The sequence below is a fragment of the Anabrus simplex genome, chromosome 1, assembly GCF_040414725.1.
Source record: "Anabrus simplex isolate iqAnaSimp1 chromosome 1, ASM4041472v1, whole genome shotgun sequence".
Taxonomy (NCBI): Eukaryota; Metazoa; Arthropoda; class Insecta; order Orthoptera; family Tettigoniidae; genus Anabrus; species Anabrus simplex.
The window spans coordinates 349,439,540-349,463,050 of record NC_090265.1 but is presented as its reverse complement, the minus strand read 5'-3'; the positions used below and the strand labels follow the sequence as shown (position 1 = coordinate 349,463,050).

Here is a 23,511-nt window from a genome sequence, read left to right as displayed (position 1 = left end):
TAATCACAATCAAGGTTCTTCCTTTCCATAGGCCTGCTGCATTTTTAATTGTTTTATGTAAGTTGAATATATCATGCTTCCTAGTTAATTTCTCTATTTCATTATATAATTCTGTTAACCAATTATTCATTGCCTCTTTAATTTTTCTCCTAATTGTGCAGTCGATCTGCTTGTATTTCATCGTTATTCTCACGTTTTCTCTTTACTTCCATGATATCCAGTATTATTATTGTACTAAAACTAATATAAAGAAACTCTTTGTTTCAGATGTCGTACATAATGTGTCAGTATCGCTATTTCGTATGTCCCATTGAGTACAGTGAGACACTGGGTCGCATGAGTATGGAATGCGAGCCCTCCCCACTTTTCCGCCCACAGGAATATACTCTACCTGAGTCTCTGGCTAGCGTGTTGCAGCTGGTAAGCTAATCTTCTTATATTGTATGGAATTATCTTTATTTTGAGATCATATAATCTTTATCTTATCTGAAAGTTATGTCCTGTTAGTAGTAGCTAGAGAAAACCATTTAGTAAAACAAATATGTAACATAATCAGCCAATTATTATTATTATTATTATTGAACAGAAATTGGCTCATGCATTTATTTGTAAACTTTAATTTACTGTAGAAAAATTCAGGAAAATACACCACCTTATTACTATTCAAGTAAATAACTTGACTCGTACCTTCTATGTGATACTTAAATCTCTTTTGTTGCACATGGCAGAATTATGTACATTACAAGTCTTTTTTCTTCAGTGAACATTTGAGACCCTTCCGCTTTGATGTTTTAATTTTAGTCAGCATTGAGAAATTTAGTCCACACCAATATATATAGTTGGAAATGTATGGAATAACACATTCACTGCCATCTTAAAGAGAGCCAGGTGTTCACTCCTTTTTTGCTAATCAAAATGTGTCCAAAGGCAAGTGAAGGAGTTCTAAATACTCTGTTTTTAATTTTGCGAGTTCCTCTTGTATATTAATAAGAAGAGGTTTTGTTTCTTCAACAAATGGATCACAAACCCAATTCAAATCTTCATTATATTCTCCATAATACTCCAACTTTTTGTGGAAAATTTCTAAATGTTCTTTAAATAAGTCCATCATTGCTTCATTAGTGTCAGCAAGCAGCCTTGCAATAAGGAATGTCGCAGATAACCCGTTTGCAATTCTCTGCATCAACAAATTCAGCTTATTCACAAGTCCCTGAATCTTATCTGTACTAGTCACAATATTTTTATTCCTTTCTTGCATTTTTCCTCTTCAGCTTATTCAAGTCTTCAAAAATATTGGAAATATGTGCCAACTTAGATAACCTTTCATCTTCTGAAAAATAGTAATAAAGAATGCATATACCTCCTCTGTAAAGTCAGATATTCACGTTAATACTTTTGCTCGCGATAATCACCGTACTTTTATGTGCAGCAGGAGTGTAGTGTGCTCTGATTTCATTTCCTAATATAAAACAGCAAAAGCCTGCATTTATGGGCAGTAATCATTCATGACTTTTACTATTTCATCCAGCACAACTTTCAGGGAAGATGGCCAAAGAAAAGAAAAAGATATTTGAAAAAAGAAGAAAACATTTAAGATATTTGTTATTACATCTCCATCAATGTACCAGATGTAGGCAAGAAGGTGTGCGTGACTACTACCTTCGGTAGGCTCGTCGATCAGAAGTGATAACTTCTGACTGCTGTTGAGTTTCTCCTTCATAAATGTCTCCGATATCACTGTACATAATTCTAATACAATTGGTCCGTTATTGGAAGTTAAACATTTTCCACCCATCTAAATCTTGTTTGCCAACATTTCACCCCAACATGCCAATTTGGGCTTGTCAGTTGGTAAAAACATACCTACTCATTCAGGACAAATATTTCAAGTTCCCTATGGGAATCCAAATGTATATGATCACTGTTACATTTCACTAACTTGGGGATTGATTGTGTCAGCAAATTTTTGAAATTTCTCTAAAGGCTTCTGTACCCAGGACTATTTTTGCCATCTCTTTACAAACAGGTATTAACAATGTTTAAGCTGTTGTGGTTTTGTTTTTTGTCTTTTACAATAAGTTTGACTACCTTATAGCTAACTTCTTAAACTTTTTCCATAATACATACCAGTGCAGTCATGATCATAGCTTGTTTTTTGTTGTGTAACAATGAAACCAAATAATCTTTGTGTAGTGATAGAGGCAAGATATCTTAATACTGTATATCAATAAACAACTACTCTCAGTGAATAATTTAGAATCAGTTTCTTTGGATGCATAAAATTTGGGAAGATGTACACATCAAGAATAAACAACATGGTCCTACCTAACCATTGCAGTGGAATGCATGCATATGGACCCTATAACTGGATTTTTAACAAAAGGTTTTTAAAACTCTGCAGTTAATTTCTTACTGTGGAGTAATAGGTAAATTTGAAAAAGAATTTTTTAGACTCCACCCAAAATTAATCAAAATTGAAAAAACTCTCCTTAACCAACACAAAATCTAAGGTCAGGTTCAGAGGGGAATTTTCTGAGCCTTTCATCATAAAAACAGGTTTACGACAGGGAGATTGCCTGTCACTACTGCTATTCAGCTGTGGCTGGGAATGTTTAATGAGAGAATGGTACAAAGGTAATATGAAGAGCATCAAAATTGGAAGATCAAAAGACGACATAAGTTTAAACTGCCTAGGATTCACTGCTGACCTTGCTCTCCTGTCCAGCAATGTACAGAAAGCCCAACAAGTTCAATCACTACAGGAAATAGTACAGAAAATTGGCCTTAGAGTATTCTTCAAAAATACAGAAATCATGTTAACTGACACAACGCTCATAAATAAAATCACAATAGATGAATGGAAAATCAAAACCATTGACAAATTTAAATATTTAGGAGAAATAATAACATATAACCTCAACAAAAGGCAGAATTTGTATAATAGAATAAACGAACTGACCAGAGCACAATGTATTACCAAAAACACATACAATAAAAAAGTCCTCAAATAGCCACAAAATTAAAACACTATAAAACAGTTGCAAAATCAGAAATAACATATGCAAGTGATACCATTTTTCAAACAACTACCCCATTTACTCGTGCATTGGGACCCAGCCCCTCTGGCTTTTCGAAACAAAGAAAATGAAGAAATTAAATCGTGTATACAGCCCACGCAATGAAAACACGCATCAAAGTCATGCGGTACGTCTGTGTTTCTTACTTAAGAAATTTCTGCCTCTGTAGTGTAGGCCTGCTGCAACTCTGATGACGTCGCACAAATAGGTGAATAGAATTGGACATTGCAAGTATGCATCAGTCAGTGTGCTTTGTAGTTAAGTGTCCACCGGTGTAATGGTTAGCACAATTAGTTGCCATTTTCAGGGGCTTGAGGTCGATTCCTGGTACCGTACTGCCAGAGATTTAAGAATGACAAGAAGGTTATGTGGTAAAAGTGGTACATACAGCTCCCCTCAACTAGGAGCTTGCTTAAAAAGAGCTCTTCCACCACGGTTTACTTCAGTTAAGAAATATTCACAGTTGTTGCTATTATGTAGCAGGTAAGAGCATTAATAAAGTGATCGTTTAATATCTCATAACTCGGGCCAGTATAGCTAACATTGGAGAGAAGTAGGTTTCGGCCGTGCGGTTAGGAGCGCGCAGCTGTGAGCTTGCATCTGGGAGATAGTGGGTTCGAATCCCACTGTCGGCAGCCCTGAAGATGGTTTTTCGTGGTTTCCCATTTTCACACCAAGCAAATGCTGGGGCTGTACCTTAATTAAGGCCACGCCCACTTCCTTCCCATTTCTAGGCCTTTCCTATCCCATCGTCGCCAAAAGACCTATCTGTGTCGGTGCGACATAAAGCAAAATAGTAAAAAAAAAAAAAAAAAAAAAAAAGTAGGTTTAAAACATGATAAAAACAATTCAGTCATAATGATTGTTTTACTTGCCAATGTAACTGACAAATAATAATAATAATAATAATAATAATAATGTTATTGATTTTACATCCCCACCAACTACTTTTACAATTTTCAGAGACACCAGTCAAAACTTACTATGTGTTAATAAAAAAATGGAGACAGCGAACAAAATTAAACATTATGATAATAAAACACATTACCGCCTCACCTGTAGACATCTATAAATGTGGCAAGCTTTCCTGTTATTTATTTTTATTCTTTCCGTAGTTGAACTTCTGGCACTATCAGGACACTTGATAGCGTACCTAACCCAAACAATGTGGTATGTTTTATCTCAGTTACAGCTGTTTAGGTAAATCCTGATGTGATAAATGTAGAGAACAAGCATGAAATATACTGAAATAAAGGTCTGGCTTCCAACAGTTGCAGTTATCCAAAGAATGTTTCTAGCCATTATGTATTATATTCAGAAGTACAACTTATAACATACGCTAGTTATCAGCTGGTGGGTTGGCACACTTTCTGCAGCACAGCTTTATTTGGAACGGATTGCTTCTGCTACACATACACCAACTGGGAATAACAGAGACCATCTCCAGAAATCATTTGCGAACATATACCCACTGTCTGGACTCTCAATGGCAGTGTACGACTGACAAAATGGCAGTGTGAAGTTGACGTCATTTGGAATGACGAGACGCCGGTAGCAGGGAAGTTGGGTGGCACAAGATGATAGCAATTCAAATTAAAGCAGTGATCAGGTTTACTGTGTTGGTAGACCTACTGCTCAACTGACAGAGACAAATAACTGGCCATTTAGTTCTTTGTAATAATATTGCATAATACAATGCCATTATCCCTTTTCTATACGGGTTCAAATACAAAGAGAGACGAATCTTCATAGCGAGTTTTTACGACCGGATGCCCTTCCTGACGTCAACCTCATCAGAGGAGTTAATGAGATGAAACAAGTGACGTGACATAAGAGTAACTAAAACTGACTTTATTTACTTTATATGTAGGCCTAAAAGTCATGTGTTCACCATTTACTGTCTTTTTAAATTTAGAAATACTGCCTTCCAATGAAAATAGCCAATAAAACTCAGAATACATTCATAGGTTTGTTAAAGAATAATGTAGAATGCTTACATGTGCAATTTATAGCCTAGAAGTCCTGTGTTTACTGCACAAAATTGGAGGTTTTCGCATAATGGAACCCCTACCCCTACCTTTTTCGGCTGTCAAAGTGGAAAAAACAAGGGTCTAATACACGAGTAAATACGGTAACACTGCACATATAGGCAGAATACTCAAGATTGAAAGAATAATAATCAGCTCATGCATAAACAAAAAAGGAAAACTGGTAATGATCACAACTAGGAAGAAACAAATCTCATATTTTGGACATCTGCTCAGGACACCAAAAAAAAAAGGATTGTCAGGAGAATTATTGAAAAATTATGGAACAGTAAGAGCAAAATCAAGTGGATTACAGAAATCAAGGAAGATATGAAGAAACTTCAAATTCTAATAGAAGATTTAAAAAACAAAACAGGCAAAATTAAGAGACTCGCTAACAAACAAACCAGAGTACAAATCAAAATGAACAGACAGCCAATGGGACGGGTGATTTCAGATGAAGAAAGAAAGTTAAGATCCAAGAGAATGAAAAGTACTATGTTGACAGAAAACTGAAAATCCCTTTTTATAAAATAGATTCAAGTGGTCCAACGAATGCCATAAAATGGAAAGAACATACGTAAGTCTTCATTATAGACCGTCATGCCTTTCAGCATTCATCGGTCTAGTCAATTCTAGAGACTAGTCGCTAGATTTTGGAGGTTTTTTTTAGTACTTTAGTGACATAATTTCAAAGATAACTACTAGTGACTTTTCTAGATATTCTAGGAGCCATTTGGAGACAATTCTGGTGATTATTAATTTATTTCTTGATAAAAATAGCACGTGGGCACATGATGCAGTATATTAATCTATGCATTTGCTAAGTAATGGCATCTAAGTGGGTGACTGATTCACACATGTGGAGCACGAGTTCATATTATTTTCGGAAGGCTTATCAGAGACCAATCGTCTCGCTCACATGCTTCCTGTGAAGGAATAGAGATGTGTAATTTTTAGCCTTGAAACCTTGTGTAGCAACAGTCAGGTTTTGAGACAATAAGTGTTATAATATGCTGGGGATGAGACAGTATCATGTTCCTGTGTATCCATTACAATGTAGCATTGGGTTGGAGTATTAGGATATAAAAGTAACATAATAAAAGTTGCAGGTCAACTTTTGGGAGGAACATCCACTATACCTGCTGCCTCTTGCAGCCCCAAACCGCACCTTAGTAAGTACTTATAAATAGCAATAATACTGTATATCTTCATCTCGCTTTCTACTCTCCCACTCTCCCTTTCACCAGCTCGTTACTCACAATTTTGACTATTCCTAGAAAATTTTTGTAATGGCCCATATACACTCTGAAAACGAATACTTCAAAACCTTCATTAGTAAAAATCGCTGTGATTGATAGGTATCTCTGTGTATTCCTAGATGTCCAAGGATCTGTATTTAAACAAACAATCGGACCCAACATCTATATAAATAAAGTTGTAGGGGTCCGCTGTCTGTAATTTCGTTTGTTTGGCCAATTTTTCAGATATTTATCCGTTTTAGGTCAACTCAAGACCGAATTGGTGGTTTTTATTTTTCGTGTCTGTTTGTCTGTTCCACCATCACGGCGAAACGGCTGGATAGATCTCAACCAAACTTCATATATAGATTATACTCATCCCAAGGAAGGTTCCAATATGCATATCATTTTAAAATCTTTGAATAGACGGGGGGGGGGGTTTATAGGAAAACCAGAACGGTTTTCCTCCATTTTCTCTTATACTATTGATTTTCTGTAAACTGCGTGGACCGTATGTGATACGCATCTTCATTATAAACAACTTTCGTTGTGTTCAGACTGTGTGCCTGTACGTTGACTATTTTGGCGAAATTTTCGTACAGCTACCCGTTTAAGGGGTAATAATGACCATCTGCATATTTTTTTGTTTAGTTTCCTGAAAGTCTTAATTTTTACCCTCCTCGCCCAAAATCCAGATTGCGGCATAATCTGCCAGACGAACAAGAAAATTGAAATCTGGAAAAATTATACGTTTTAGCCTGTAACGGTCGGAAAACTTCCAAGATCTTTAAATGTTTCACTCTTTATACCCGAAGAATATCAAAATATGGAGGCAATTTTAATGATGGTGCAGATCTTCAGGAAGTCCTATCACATAATGGATGGCACAATCTCCGTTCAGTTTGGAGTGATCTACAACCTTGGTCTTATGACTTTGTATTTTACGTTTGATTTTTGTCTATTTCTCGATGTTAAGTTAATTCGGACTTTTCACATGCATAATTCATACTTTCAATCACTTGTAGGAAAGTTAGAATCATCAAACTCTAAACGAAGATTGGTCCACCCAGTAGCCATATGTGAGCCAAATTCTATGTATGTAGTTGTCACTTAATTATACGAAAAGTAATGAAATGTGAGATAATCTTACAAAAACATTACCCTGTTCAACATTTCTAACTCAATCTGACCCATGAATAGATGAGATTTCAATGGACCAGCCATTTAGGCCGCTAAATCTTGCATCTTATGGTACAATCCTTTGGCGATATGAGGTATCGTTTAGCAGCAGTTAATCTGTAAATAAAGGTCTACAATATTGTAAACACGCATATACTTTCGTATGTCGATCTATATATATATATATATATATATTCACTGATGTCGATTTGCAACGATCGAGAAAGGGTGTGTCTGCTATTGTTATTAGTACTCCCCACACTGACTTTGACTGGCAGTAGGAAAGGTGTCCTTCTCCAACTCCTGTGTAACTGGCATTAGTAAGGAAGGCCTACCACAGTAATGAATAATTCACTTCTCGATTTGACTTGCAGAAGGCAAGGGGGCATGCAGTTTTGTTTAAAACTCCCCTACCCGATTGTGTTTGGCTGTAGGCAAGGGTGCCCGCAATTATAAACAAATGTACCCATCTAAAATGTGACTGGCAATAGGAAAAGGGACCTGTCATTATAATGATAACTGCACAACTCAATTTCGACTGGTAGTAGGGAAGTTGCCTGCCATTATAATAAAAACTCCTCAACTCTAATCTGTCTGGAAGTAGGAAAGGGGCCTGCCATTGTAACGAAAACTCCCCAAACCTATTGTGACCGCGCAGTAGGCCTGCAATTATAATGTGAACTTACCAGCTCGATTGTGAATGGCAGCAGGCATGTGAGCCTGCCGTTATCATCACAAATCCATGACAAACACTCTACATTGGAAACAACGTATGGGGACCTCCCCATGCTGTTTCTCGGATAACATTAAAGAGACATGCAATGTTAAAACAATCTTACTACATGTACAGTATTTACTTCGATATTTGATTACATTGAAGAATACCGAAACGAAGCACGGGTACATTTGCTGCTTATAAAATATGTTGATGAAAGAGTGTCAATAAAATATGTTGATGAAAGAGTGTCATATACACTTCAGATGCTCTCAGAATAAGAGATGAGAAAACAGTCCTATCAGCCAAGACGTAAGCAGATGTTAATCCAGAACTTTTTTTTACATCGCACCAACACAGACTGATCTTATGATGACCATCAGATAGGATAGGACTAGGATGGAAGCGACCGTGTTCTCAACTGAGGAACAGTTCCAGCATTTGCTTGGTGTGTACATGGGAAACCACCAAAAGCCATCTTTAGGGCTGCTGGCAGTAGGGTTAAAACCCACCATCTCCCGAATTCAAGCTAACAGCTACTTGATGCAAACTGTGTAGCCACCTTGCTCTGGAAAGCCAGTATAAAAGTCTCCAAAATTTTTTGTCTTCCTCCATAGAATGAAGGTTGGGAATATGCAGTAAACAACTGTGTAAGTGGCTTGTCGAGCATCTTATTCTGTATATCACTCTTTTTTATTGGTATGGCAAAAATTATGATAACAGCTGTTGCTGCACTGCCTTGCAAGTTGCAGTTGATGACCAAGTTTCAGGAGGGACAGATACACGTGATGGCTTTTCAGGGCCTGATAATTGAGTACCATGCACATTAATGAGAACTACATTAACCAGTTGAATTTTTTAAAATAATAATAATAATACTCTTCTTCTGCTTCTTTTCTTCACGGGGCTTCTAAATATGAATTCCTAATTGGCGTCGACCTCTTAAGATCTTTTGCTACCATGTTTTTCCTTCATTCCCACCTATAGTCCTCTCCGTGTAAGGACGTACCCTAAAGGTGCAACCTTACCCTTTCTCCCCTGTAATATTAAGGTATCGATTTATAGTTACTTTTCTTGCTGTTGGGTATTTTGCAGGTCTTTTTCAGTGTCGGTAACCATACAGTTTAGGGACCCTACTTGCCGATACGACGTCTTACATTAACCGTTAATCTGGCACGTTGGCAACGTTCAATCACTGTTCTAGCATGAATTGCGTGTTGCCACCGCATCGCCGTTAAAGTCACTAGTGATACATTTGCGAGAATATTTAAAGCATATTTTCTTTTTCTGTGGGATTGTAAATCTATTTGGCTAATACCAAGTAAGTAGAATTGTGGCATGTTCGGATAATGCATTAACATTGTTTGCGTGAAATGATTCAAGTGCTCAAGTACGTCAGTCTCATGTCTACATCTACCGGTACACGAAATAACTCTTGCGGGACGAAATTTTGGCAGTAGAACTTATAACATTATTATTTTCAAATCCGCAGTGAACTTGAAACCTGACCTAATTTCCGTTCACGGAGCTTGGCACATTAGTATTCCTATATGTTTCCTGATAAGCTTGAAGATATAACCAGCCTGCAGGCTGAAAATATGCCCAATAATTTCTCTCCTTACTGGTTACCGGTGTTGAAGAGAGAAGGAAATGTTCGCGCAAAAGAAAGGGAAGTCATTGGATGTCTGGAACTTTCTAAAATCACACTGCAAAGACTTATTAAATAAACTGCATCGTTTAACACGCCCCTCTTGTCAAGAATATGGTTATAGTACGCCTAGTGTATATCAAAATAAAGACGGATAATTTGAGTGAGAAAGTGTGTTTATTTCCTTAATTCCTCATTGAGCGTGGAAATCGACGAGATATTTAATTATCTTCATTTATTTGATCTTATCTTTTATCATTTACTAGGGTAGGGAAACATTGATTATCGGTGTTTCCTACATTGAGGTTAGTTTGTTATGGTTATGTCTGGTGATTTTAGTATGTAACCAGGCAGGTTGGCAGCAGTGATCAGCCATTACAAAAAAGAGAAAAGAAGAGCATCGGGTGGCGATATTTACTTTCTGGGGTGTTTCCTTACGTGGAAATTACTATAGATATACCTGCTCCCTTCACAAAGCTGCAGGTTGTTCTTATTAGGTCTTTTTGTATTTTTTCTCTTTCTTCACCTGGTAGTCCTAGAGTGGAGAGTCTGATTCTACCCAGCGCCTCACATTCGAAAAGTATGTTTTCAGCTGATTCCTCTGCTTCATTGCATTTCCTACATATATCGTCTCTTCTTACTCCAATTCTATGTAGGTATTTTTTCAGATGGCACTGTCCTGTCAACAGTCCTACTACCCATCTAATATTTTCTCTGCTGAGTTTCAACAGTTCTTTAGTATGCTTCTTGTTTGGTCCTTTTATCATTTCCTTTGCAAGCCTGCATCCTGGAGTATTTTTCCAGTTCTCACTCACTCACTCACTCACTCACTCACTCACTCTGTAATCTTCTGAGGAATGAACTTCCTGTGCCAATCTCACAATCCTCTTCCATCCTTTTCGATCTTGAGCCCGCTCTTCCCAGTTATCAATTTGGAGGGTCCAACATACCTTGTTGATCTCCTTCTTCCAGGTGCATCGGGGTCTTCCTGAAGGTCTTTTCCCATTAATAATAATAATAATAATAATAATAATAATAATAATAATAATAATAATAATAATAATAATAATAATAATAATAATATATTATTATTATGTATTATAATATATATTATATATATATATGTTGCCGGCCCCATGGTGTAGGGGTAGCGTGCCTGCTTCTTACCCGGAGGCCCCGGGTTCGATTCCCGGCCAGGTCAGGGATTTTTACCTGGACCTGAGGGCTGGTTCGAGGTCCACTCAGCCTACGTGATTAGAATTGAGTAGCTATCTGACGGTGAGATGGCGGCCCCGATCTAGAAAGCCAAGAATAACGGCCGAGAAGATTCGTCGTGCTGACCACACGACACCTCGTAATCTGCAGGCCTTCGGGCTGAGCAGCGGTCGCTTGGTCGGCCAAGGCCCTTCAAGGGCTGTAGTGCCATGGGGTTTGGTTTTTTTATAATATATATATATATATATATATATATATATATATATAAAATGCATAATAATATTATATTATTATTATTATTATTATTATTATTATTATTATTATTATTATTATTATTATTATCTCTGTAATTTAGTTTTTGTCCACATCAATCGTATCGGGGCTTTAGCTCTCTGTGCACAATACGGTGTGAAACACGAGATGCATGGTGGGAAGACCACGTGTAACAGTTCCGAGGAACTACGCTTTTGTATGTTTCGCCACCTGTAAGTGGCCAGCCAATAACTAAAGAATATCTGTAACCGGCCAGCAAGTAACAGGGTAGGAATATCAGTACTGCCTCTAAACTGTTACAAAATTATTGCTCGCGCCTACGCAGGAGTCCGCCCTTAAAGTGAACTGCTTTTCTTCCTAATATCCTTTAGCCAATCATAAACTCCTACCCTTCCCTTGGTTTCGTTCAGACAGTTACTTTTGTATTAGGGTCTCCGGAGGAACATAATATTTCTGGAACATCTTACACTGATGGAATAGGATACAGTATCACGTTATGATATGCAACTCCCATCTCTATAATATACCATAGTACTAGTGCAGGACATGTAGAATAACAGTTTTGACCAATTGTATCTCCTGATTTTTCATATCAAAATCTCCTGATTTTAGGTTTTGTAAAGTTGACAGGTACGTTTTCCATGCTTTTATTACATATTTCAAGGTTTTTAAATATGTATGTCTGTACATATTTTCCTGTTTTGTAGTGTGTAATTATCTGGGCCCTAGTTATTAACTCACTGAAGAAAGTTGTTCTCATTGTGTCTCTCCTCTTATCAGTCCTCTTCTCAATTTCCTTTTCTCTACCTCGTGCACAGACTTCAGTCTATAGGATTGGGAAAATTTCCTTACAAAATATCCAGATTTAAAAAAATAAATAAATGATGGTATAAACTATTAAATCAAAAGATTTTTTGTACATATTCTGGTGTTTAAAGGTTTGATAATGGCTTGTAAGAAATGTAAAAACTAAAGGACTTAAGTTCAGGGACACAAGTTCAACTGACTGTTTGAAAAATATTTTTTACCTGCATATTAACTTTTTTTGTGTGTGTTTTCAGTTCAGGATGACTAATATAAACTTTTTTTTGTGTTTACAGCTCAAGATGCCTAATACAATCACCTTCTATCCTTTCCTGTTGCACTCTTTATCCATGGCAGTTTTCAGCTCTGTTATTGGTCCCTTTGGTGGTTTCTTCGCTAGTGGCTTCAAGCGCGCCTTCAAAATTAAGGTACTGTAGTTTGATTGCTTTGTCATTTTTATTATAAGTCACTCAAGACACTGTAGTAAAGCGTGGGACAAGTACTAAGAGTGGCAGTGTGAATGATAGATCTCATAGCAGTTTGGTATACAGTAAAACCTCGATGCATCTTTTTTCAGTGAGGAGGGGGAAAATGACGATGGATCCGGGAAAAAGATAAGTGCGGGCAACATAAAAATGGGGGGAAAGCAAAATAATAAGATACGGGTACTGTATTTGGACATTTTTTGTTATGTAAATATATTATTATAATAAAAACAATAATAATGACGTACGGCCTATGGAGTCAGGTGCAGGTATTTTGAGTTGTCGCGTGATAGGCGATCTACGCCATATGAAAATGCGACCCTACCTAAGATGAATTCTAATGTTTAATTTGGCAAACAAACAGCCCCCGAACTGTTGGAATTAACCAAGGAAAGTTAAAATCCTCGAACCGATCGAGTCCCCCTGAACCAAAAGCCAACACGCACTAACCATTTAGCTCATACTACACATAATGGTATCAAAATATTGCAACCATGATATAGGCCTACGTGATGAAAATAATAAGCGTGACTTTTACGCCGTTTCGTTTCGCTTTTCTTTACACATTTTGTAATAATTGAAAACCTTTAAGTTCAGTTCTCTTACTGCAAATTATGGATATACGTGGATATTTCGGTGATAATCTGTATTTAGGAAAAGGTTCTGTAGACCCTTCATGAGCGATAGGTTAGAAATTCAACGTGGTACATCATGAACTATATCACAGCGACCTGTGTGAGGCTGCCAACTTAGGAACTAGTTACAAGACTAGGCTATGAGAAAAGGTTATTGGTCTGGCTTGGTTAGGTCCGACTTGTAACAAGACCGTTGGGCAAAGGGCAACAAAGCAGTCAACAGGCCTATAGCATCCCACACGCTCCACAAGGTCTGATGCGATTAATCACCCTGTGACTAATTAAAACGTATCTGGCGCACTGTACAATTTTTTCATTTTCAACGAAGTTGGCAGCCCTAGCCACAAAAAATGGTGGCAAATTTGAGTTTTACACTGTCTGCGTTTTAATTCTTGTAAATAGGAATACTTCTAGAGTCAGTTTCTGGGTCGAGGAGAAGCATTGGCACCAGGAGGCTCATAGTGCGGTTGCGCATGAATAGCTTGCACATAGCCCTCTAGCCTACAAGATTATTGTTGAAGAATACTCTGAATCGCTCGTACATTTTGCGTATATATCGATCAGTGCGGGAAATTTGTGTCCGAGGACCAATAATTTTTCGACGGTCAATGCGATAAAATGATAGTTCGAGAAACGATAGAAGCGGGGAAATTTAACATTGGTTTATATGAAACATTTTTGGGACCAGATAAATTCAGTGATGAATACGGGGAAACGACAATTCCGGGAACGATTCTTCGAGGTTGTACTGTATTGAAATATTTAAATTCCAACTGGCAGGCAGTCAAAATCTGCTGGCCTTTTTCTTAAACCTGAATTTACTTCTTCCAAGCTACAGGCGATTCATATCTCAGATCGAACTGTAGAGCTAAGACTGCATGCGGAATGTCTTTGCTTCAGAAGGCCTAGACGCTGTGCATTATGCTTAGAGAACCAGTCTCACCGAAGTGAACTGGGCTATTGCTTATCAAACATTGGACCATTCAGGGATGGAGGAGTATCATAGTTGATGAGACCTCCACCTTTCAGAAACATCCACACTTCCAGTGAATACACAATAAATTCTGTTTCCTTGGGACTTGATATCTGGAGTTGGTCACTTGCTGATGAGCTGATTCAATTTTACAAAACCAACATCACTTTCATCAGCTTTGAAGACATTATTGCTGTATCCAGTAACTTGGCTATGGTGTATCCCAACATATCAGAACTTTTTCCCCATTTTTTCCCTCTCTTCGATGATGCAGGCTTCTTATTTTCACTCAACCGAGCTCGATAGCTGCAGTCGCTTAACCTCTTGACCGGGTATGACGTATATATTCGTACACTGAATGTTACTGGGTAATGGGCATGACGAATATATACGTACTCGTCTTTTACCGCAAATATCTCTTGAGTATGACAAGCTACTTTGCTGCGCCGTGTATTGTCGTCTTAATTGATGTTTTTCCCGCACGATGACGGCAAATACCACGTGTGACGCTTCTTGAAGCTTATTTGTTTTTATTGTACAACTGTGTGGTGCTACTTGTCCTCAGTCGGCCAAATATGACAGCATCTAGTCCAAAGCTTAACTTCGAAACGCTCAAAGAAGACGAGATTATTCAACACTTAGAGAATGATTGTGACGATTTATCTTCTCAGAAATCCAAAGATGAGTGGTTTGATACAGATGAAGGTGAGTCTGATAGTTAAAGTGGTTCAGAGAATGAGAATGAAGAACAAGGTGAACAACATGACGAATCGGATGAAGGCGAATTGCTTGACATGTTTCAACCTCTCCCGCCACATGGTGTTGCGCATCAGAAATTCGTATTTTCTGGTCTAGTAGTGTAAATGTGGACTTCGACGATGAATCCAATGTGTTGGAATATTTTGAACAGTTCATAGGTGATGATATGTATCAACTTATTGCCGAACAGACCAATGTGTATGCTAAACAGATTTTAGAAGCCCATCCGAACTTGAAACCACGGTCGCGAGTGAGAGATTCGGTGGATACAAATCCAGCTGAGATAAAAACTCTAATTGGATTTCTAATGCTGCAGGGGATAGTTCATAAGTCAGAAAACAGTATGTACTTCTCAAAACGAGAAAGTACCACAACCCCTTACTTTTCGAAAATTATCTCTGAAACAAATCACTGCAGTTCTAGTGAGGTAAATGACGTAACTGACCGTGAAGTTAATGTAAAATCTTTCACAATGTCACCAGCATGATGTGTAATTCATAAATATTCCTTTATTTTATTTGTTTTAATTTTAGGTGCTAACATTGAAGGGGAAAAAAAAAAAAAGAGGTAAAATTTCAACCAGGTAAATGACCTTGCAGTTAATGAAAAATGGTTGAGTGTGTCACATGCATGATATGATATTTATAAATACCCCTTGCTTTTATTTGTTTCAACTTTCATCTGTAAAATATGGGCCAAACTCTCAAATTCCAACCAGGTAAATGATCTTGCAGTTAATGTAAAAATGGTTGAACATTTCTCTAACATTAATTAATTAAAACTCCTTTATTTTACTATTTGTATCACAGATGAATAATAGTAATGATTAGAGCCCGGATTTCCATGCAAATGCATGTTTTTAAATAAGCTAGCTACACTTCTCAAACTTTGCAAATATTTGTTTTAGGGCTTAACAATTTCAAATAACCGTTCTTTTTCCCTGCATGTTTGCATGTTTTGGCCCTTTTTGGAGAAAATTTATGCATAATGCATATTTGGAAGATTTTGGATTTAATACGGAATATTTGGACGTTTAATATTGCATAATATGACTTTTATTCTGACTTTTACGCATTTATATTGTTAACTTGCATCACAGTGCCTTTTCTGAATGTTAGTTTGCAGAATTTGGGACAATTTTTCCACGTTATAAACTACAGTATGTCTATTACTGAGAGACAGAGAGAATGTATTCCTGGCATCCTACGTGACAACCAAAGTTAGTAGCCTACATACGGTACAGGTCCTATAATCCAATTAACCAAACACTTTCTTATCTGTTGCTTGAGTAAACAATGACGTAAGACGGAAGGCCCCACGTCGATCTCTAATTCTTAGGAATAGGTGTCCCAGTTTTACAGTTGTACATTGCTATAAATTGAACCGTAAATTGTGCATTAATCATTGACGGCTCATTTTTCGTCTATGTTAGACGAACAAAACCAAAATTGTATCGCACTTCTGTGGTGCCCCGTTACTGAGACAGCAGCTTACAAACTCTGGTTTTGCACTGAACCCTCTTCCGTTGTTATCCTGGAATTTCCTACCCGGAACTCTCACTCGTCGCACATCTTTGTTATCACAGCAGGCAATCGTTACCAGTTAATTAGGACATTCAAATGTGTCTGCAATCATCGCATGGAGAAGTAGCTGCCACAGCTAGAGATAAGTTGAACAAATTAATTTGTTCAAATCCTGATTATGAATTCGTCAAGCTTATAAAAGACGTATTTGGTGAAAATGCAAAAGATGTTCAGTTTGACCTCGCTTTGTCCAAATGTCTTCATTGAAGTATGCATCTATCACTTCTTGTGACGTAAAAATATCATTTCCCATGCTTAAGAATGTACTGACAGATAAACGGATGGGCTTAAATCAAGACAATTTGGGGAAATTACAGTAGTTTTTGTACAGTGTTTCGAAAGGAACTTAATTTTGATAGTGCATGTTTTCCAGTTTATTGTGCATGTTTTGCTATATGATCGTGCGTGAATGCATGCATATTTTGAGATTTTATAGTGCATGGAATTCTGGGCTCTAGTAATGCTATTACTAACTTTTCTGCCTATCCTGCCGTATAACAACAATCTGCTGAAAAAATACACAGGGCAGGTTACACCAAGCACATCAGTAATACCCAGTTAAGAGGTTAAGTGTGGCCAGTATCCAGTATTCGGGAGATAGTGGGTTCGAACCCTACTGTCGGCAGCCCTGAAGATGGTTTTCCATGGTTTTCCATTTTGACACTAGGCAAATGCTGGGGCTGTACCTTAAATAAGACCACAGCTACTTTCTTCCCACTCCTAGCCCTTTCCTAACCCATCGTCACCATAAGACCTGTCTGCATCGGTGCAACATAAAGCAACTTGCAAAAAAGAAAAAATATATTTTCACTCAAACCTTTCACTAAAACAAACATGCCAGGCTCAACTTCAGGTCTGTCACTAACATACACCGGCATGGAGGGAAGGAGTAGGTTTCATTTATAGACAGTATTCCATCATCAGAATCACTGGAGTCAGAACCATAAACTTCCTTATAGGTTAAACATTGTCTTGCTTGGATAGGAGAGTCGTGGTTTCTGTTGAATACATTTATTCCATAAATAGAAGTAGCTATTCTGGATGCAAGTAGGTTCTTGTGATCCTAGAATTGAGATTGGTATTATCCTTGAATATTATATTGAATTTTACATTCTCCCATCTTTTGTCCAAAATATGTACATTCTCTTCCACAGATCTGATATCTACATAGATACAATTAACACCCTTTAAAAAAAAATTTCAACATAGCCATGAAACTCCCTGGCTGCAGTGATTTGAATTTTTATGGATTTTACTGCTGCCTTATTCCCTTTTGCCATGGGAACTGCCAAAGAAGTTCCACATAGCTGTCAGCACAAAATCATTCTCCATTAAGCAGAGATTTGACGTGGTGGTACACTTTCTTTTTCAACTATATATATATATATATCTAGTCAGACCCCTATTTACTTACTGCAAATTTGCTACCTAACCATTTACTTGATTCCACATGTAAAGAAGAAAGCATCAGAAATCTATAATTTAATATACACATTATATATTTTGTGGGAATAATAAGCAGTATAAAAAACGCAAATAATTTATATAACCTCAAGAAACTCAATTTAACAAATCCTAATTCAAATTAATGCCATTATTGTCCAAACTCAGACATTGTTGCATTGTTGGATGCGCTTGTGAACGGTTGGCTGTTGAGAGAGCTCTTGAATTATTGTAGTGATAAATTAGTTAAAACCTATTGAAATTGTTTAAATTTTGTATGTGTGTATTCCATTTAGTACTATTTATATATAGGTGTTTAGTGCTTGTTGGTAGAAATTAAGAGTAGTGATATTTATTTGACGGAGCTCGATAGCTGCATTCGCTTAAATGCGGCCAGTATCCAGTAATCGGGAGATAGTGGGTTCGAATCCCACTGTCAGCAGCCCTGAAGATGATTTTCCATGGTTTCCCATTTTTACACCAGACAAATGCTGGGGCTGTACCTTAATTAAGGTCACGGCCACTTCCTTCCCATTCCTAGGCTTTTCCCATCCCATCGTCGCCATAAGACATATCTGTGTCGGTGCGACGTAAAGCAAATAGAAAAAAATATATATTTATTTGAATTTTATAACAAGTTGGTATTCAGTAGATTACGTTTTCTAGGTTAAGTAAGCTAGCTAGATGTACCTTGTTTCGAATTTTGGTTTAGGAAAAACTTTAGGTAATAATATTAACTTTTAAAACAGTATTTTTAAATATCTGTAGGTTTGTTGGTATAATACTTACAAAGGCAGATTATCATAAGAAGTTGTAGCTCATTGTAACTTCCGCTGCAACTTTTCCAGTATTTCATATAGATATCCGTTCAAACTATCACGAAGGTAATAATTTAATAAATTAAATAACACGATATGCCTGTAAACTTTGATTTAAAAAGAAGTTAAAGAGAATACATGATAATTTCACTGGATAATTACGGTCCTTAACAGTTTTTGGATTGTTGACGATTGTTGCTACATGCACATGGTAGTGTGTATATATATATATATATATGGTAGTTGTGTAAATAAATACAAAATCAGCTGAATACTTTATTCCACAGAAGACAGGAAGGAAGATAGGACTCCCTCAAACAATGTACAGGTTACAGTAGGTGTACTGTACAAGAGGGAGGGGAAGGAAAGTGTGGAGTTGTAGAAGACAGGTGATCTAATGTTCTAAGAGGAAGGAGATTGCAGGCTAAGGGCTCCATTCAGGATCAGAATTCAGAAGAGGTGCCTGTGCGAAATCGGTACAAGTCACTCCAGCTAGAACAACAGAGGGAGGATGAGGAACAGGGAACTGTTGCTGAGATGTGTGGAAGTAGGAGGAAGGGAAAAGATAGGAAAGGGAAATGTAGAGTAGAGGATAAGAAAAGACAGGTGGAACAGGGTCATGGGAAGGAGAAAAGGGAGGAGGAAGGAGCTTCTACAGCTATCAGGAAAGATAGGGCTGATCAGGAGGAGGGGAGGGATCAAATAAGATGGGTAGGGTTGGGGCTCTGGTCATGGGGGATTCCATCGTAACACATGTGGTGAAAGTGTGTGGAGGAAAGGGAACCAGAGTAGAGTGTTATCCAGGAATTAGGTTGAGGCAGATGTTGAGTAAAGTAAAAGAGAGGGAAGAGGGGAAGGAGAAGGTGGTAGTGTTTCACGTTGGTACCAACAACGTAAGGCAAGCTGATATAAGTACCAACATAGTTGGAGATGTGTGGTATCTGGTAAATGCAGCACGAGTGAAGTTTAAGTAAGCGGAGATTATCAGTGGACTACTGTTTAGGAGGGATACTGACTGGAGGGTGATAGGGGATATAAATGAAACTATGGAGTGGGTACGTGGGAAACTGGGAGTGAAATTACTAGATCCTAATGGCTGGGTAGGAGATAAGGATCTGCACTCAGAATGCCTTCACTTAAACCGCAGTGGTACGTGTAAGTTAGGAAATTTGTTTGGAAGGGTAATAGGGAGGTACATTCAGGGAAACGGGGTGGCCTAGGGAGCGGTGATACGGGAATAGGGACCTGGAAATCAAGTAGGGATGACATAAAAATGTTAGTGTAGAGCTGTTCAAGTTTTGTAAAGAAAGGAATAGAATTAAGTAACTTACTAGATATATATTTACCAGATATTATAATAGGAGTTGAATCATGGCTGAGAAATGATATAATGGATGCAGAAATTTTCTCACAGAACTGGAATGTGTATCGTAGAGATAGGATAGGAATGGTGGGAGGTGGAGTATTCATTCTGGTGAAAGAAGAATTTGTAAGCTACGAAAAAGTTCAAGACGACACACATGAAATTCTATGTGTAAGGCTCATTTCTAAAGATAGTAGGCAACTCGATGTGTTTGGAGTGTACAGACCTGGAAAGGGTAACGCTGACACGGATTCAGAATTATTTGATAAGATAATCGGCTATATAGGAAACGACATGGAAAGGAATGTGATTGTAGCGGGAGATCTGAATTTACCAGATGTCAGTTGGGAAGGAAATGCGAACGACAGGAAGCATGACCAACAAATGACAAATAAGTTAATATGGGAAGGACAGCTGATTCAGAAAGTGATGGAACCAACTAGAGGGAAAAATATCCTGGATGTGGTCCTGGTAAAACCAGATGAGCTCTATAGAGAAACCAAAGTAATAGATGGTATTAATGATAATGAAGCTGTTTTTATCGTAGTTAAAAATAAATGTGATCGAAAGGAAGGTCTTAAAAGTAGGACTATTAGGCAGTACCATATGGCTGATAAAGCAGGCATGAGGCAGTTTCTAAAAAGTAACTATGGTCCGTAGAAAACGGTAAATAAAAATGTAAACAGACTCTGGGATGGGTTTAAAGCAATTGTTGAGGAATGGGAAAACAGGTTTGTACCTTTAAAGGTGGTAAGGAATGGTAAAGACCCACCTTATTATAATAGAGAAATGGAGACACCAAGAAGGAGGTGCAGATCGGAAAGAAATAGTTAGAAATGGCTGTGGAAGTAAGGAAAAATTGAAGGAACTTACTAGGAAACTGAATCTAGCAAAGAGAGCAGCTAAGGATAATATGATGTCTGTCTGTTAGGTCATCAGCCCAGAGGCTGGTTGGATCCTCAAATAGCAAATAGCAAATAGGCTATGCAGTTATAGGGAAACCACAAAAACCAATGATAGCAAGCATAATTGGCAGTCATGCAAATTTTAGTGAAAAATCGAAGGGTGTGTATAGGTATTTTAAGGCAGAAACAGGTTCCAAGAAGGACATTCCAGGAATAATTTACGAACAAGGGGAATGTGTATGTGAGGATCTTCAGAAGGCAGAAGTATTCAGTCAGCAGTATGTAAAGATTGTTGGTTACAAGGATAATGTCCAGATAGAGGAGGAGACTAATGCTAAAGAAGTATTAAAATTTACATATGATAACAGTGACATTTACAACAAGATACAAAAGTTGAAAACTAGAAAAGCGGCTGGAATTGATAAGATTTCTGGGGATAAACTAAAGACAGTGGGTTGGGATATAGTACCATATCTGAAGTACTTATTTGATTATTGTTTGGTCGAAGGAGCTATACCAAATGGATGGAGAGTTGCTATAGCAGCCCCTCTGTATAAAGGAAAGGGTGATAGACATAAAGCTGAAGATTACAGGCCAGTAAGTTTGACATTCGTTCTATGTAAGCTTTGGGAAGGCATTTTTTCTGATTATACAAGACATGTTTGGGAAATTAATAACTGGTTCGATAGAAGGCAGTTACGGTTTTAGGAAAGCTTATTCCACTGAAGCTCAACTTGTAGGATTCTAGAAAGAAATAGCAGATCTCTTGGATACAGGAGGTCAGATGGACTATATCGCAATTGACCTGTCTAAGGGTAGATCATAGGAGACTATTGGCAAAAATGAGTGCAATTGGACTAGACAAAAGAGTGACTGAATGGGTTGCTATATTTCTAGAAAATAGATCTCAGAGAATTAGAGTAGGCAAAGCTTTATCTGACCCTGTGATAATTAAGAGGGGACTTCCTCAAGGCAGTATTATTGGACCTTTATGTTTTCTTATATATATAAATGATATGAGTAAACAAGTGGAATCTGAGGTAAGGCTTTTTGTGGATGATGTTATTCTGTATAGGGTAATAAATAAGTTACAAGATTGTGAGCAACTGCAACGTGACCTCGATAATGTTGTGTGATGGACACCAGGCAATGGTATGTTGATAAACAGGGTTAAAAGTCAGGTTGTGAGTTTCACAAATAAGAAAAGTCCTCTCAGTTTTAATTACTGCATAAATGGGGTGAAAGTTCCTTTTGGGGGTCATTGTAAGTATCTAGGTGTTAATATAAGGAAGGATCTTCATTGGGGTAATCACATAAATGGGATTGTAAATAAAGGGTACAGATCTCTGCACATGGTTATGAGGGTATTTTGGGTTGTAGGAAGGATGTAAAGGAGAGGGCATATAAATCTCTGGTAAGACCCCAACTAGTGTATGGTTCCAGTGTATGGGACCCTTACCAGGATTACCTGATTCAAGAACTGGAAAAAATCCAAAGAAATGCAGCTCGATTTGTTCTGGGTGATTTCCGACAAAAGGGTAGCGTTGCGGGAATGTTGCATAGTTCGGGCTGGGAAGAATTGGGAGAAAGAAGACGAGCTGCTCGACTAAGTGGTATGTTACAAGGGATAAATATCATTTTTGATCCGTATTGATGACATTTGATTGAAATAATAACAATAAGTTATCAATACAATACAATAAATCTTGTCTTGTTGAATTACATTGACATATTAATTGAAATGGTACATGTTTTGCTTTACGTATAGGCATCATCAGCCATGGGTTTAACCTTGAAATAAAATCAGGCACCTGTTTTACATATAAATAAGATAAAACTAATTTATAAAAAGCCTTGAAGAGTCTTGAAAGAAAATTAACATACAGTAACATACAATGTTGGTTTTAACCTCTTAACATGAAAGCCCGAGAATACTCGGGGTTTTATATATTTATATAAAATAAAATCCCGAGTATACTCGGAAATGTCGCTCATTGATCGGTACCTAATTTAAAAGCCTGAATATACTTGTTTCTTTTTTTTCTCAATATTTCCGCCAAATGTTTATGAAATTATTACTTCAGGGTCCTATTTTTGCCAACAGACGTCTCTGACTCAACGGTAGTTGTTGTCGGTGACTCAGGCAGTTCGTTTTCGCGGCTTTCCCTCCCAATGTAGCATTGTGTGTTGATCCTTGTTTTAGGGCATTTCACACAGCCACAAACATATGAACAGTATTGAGTGTCATGTTGTATTACTTGCCATCTGTTTAGTGCTGTGTTATTTATTTTAGAACCCATAAAAAAAATATCACAAGTATACTCGGGATTTTAAAACAAGAACTTTTCGGTGCTTTATATTTCATTGT

General features: G+C 37.5%; 1 protein-coding gene across 1 annotated transcript in view; it reads left to right on the top strand.

Moving 5' to 3' along the window:
- The window catches only part of Cds (CDP-diacylglycerol synthase), a 222,750-nt gene that overhangs the window by 164,860 nt on the left and 34,379 nt on the right, over positions 1 to 23,511 (top strand). The window contains exons 7-8 of the mRNA XM_067142681.2: positions 268 to 420; positions 12,476 to 12,607. Coding sequence (XP_066998782.2) covers positions 268 to 420; positions 12,476 to 12,607 — 285 coding nt within the window. The remainder of the gene's footprint in view (positions 1 to 267; positions 421 to 12,475; positions 12,608 to 23,511) is intronic.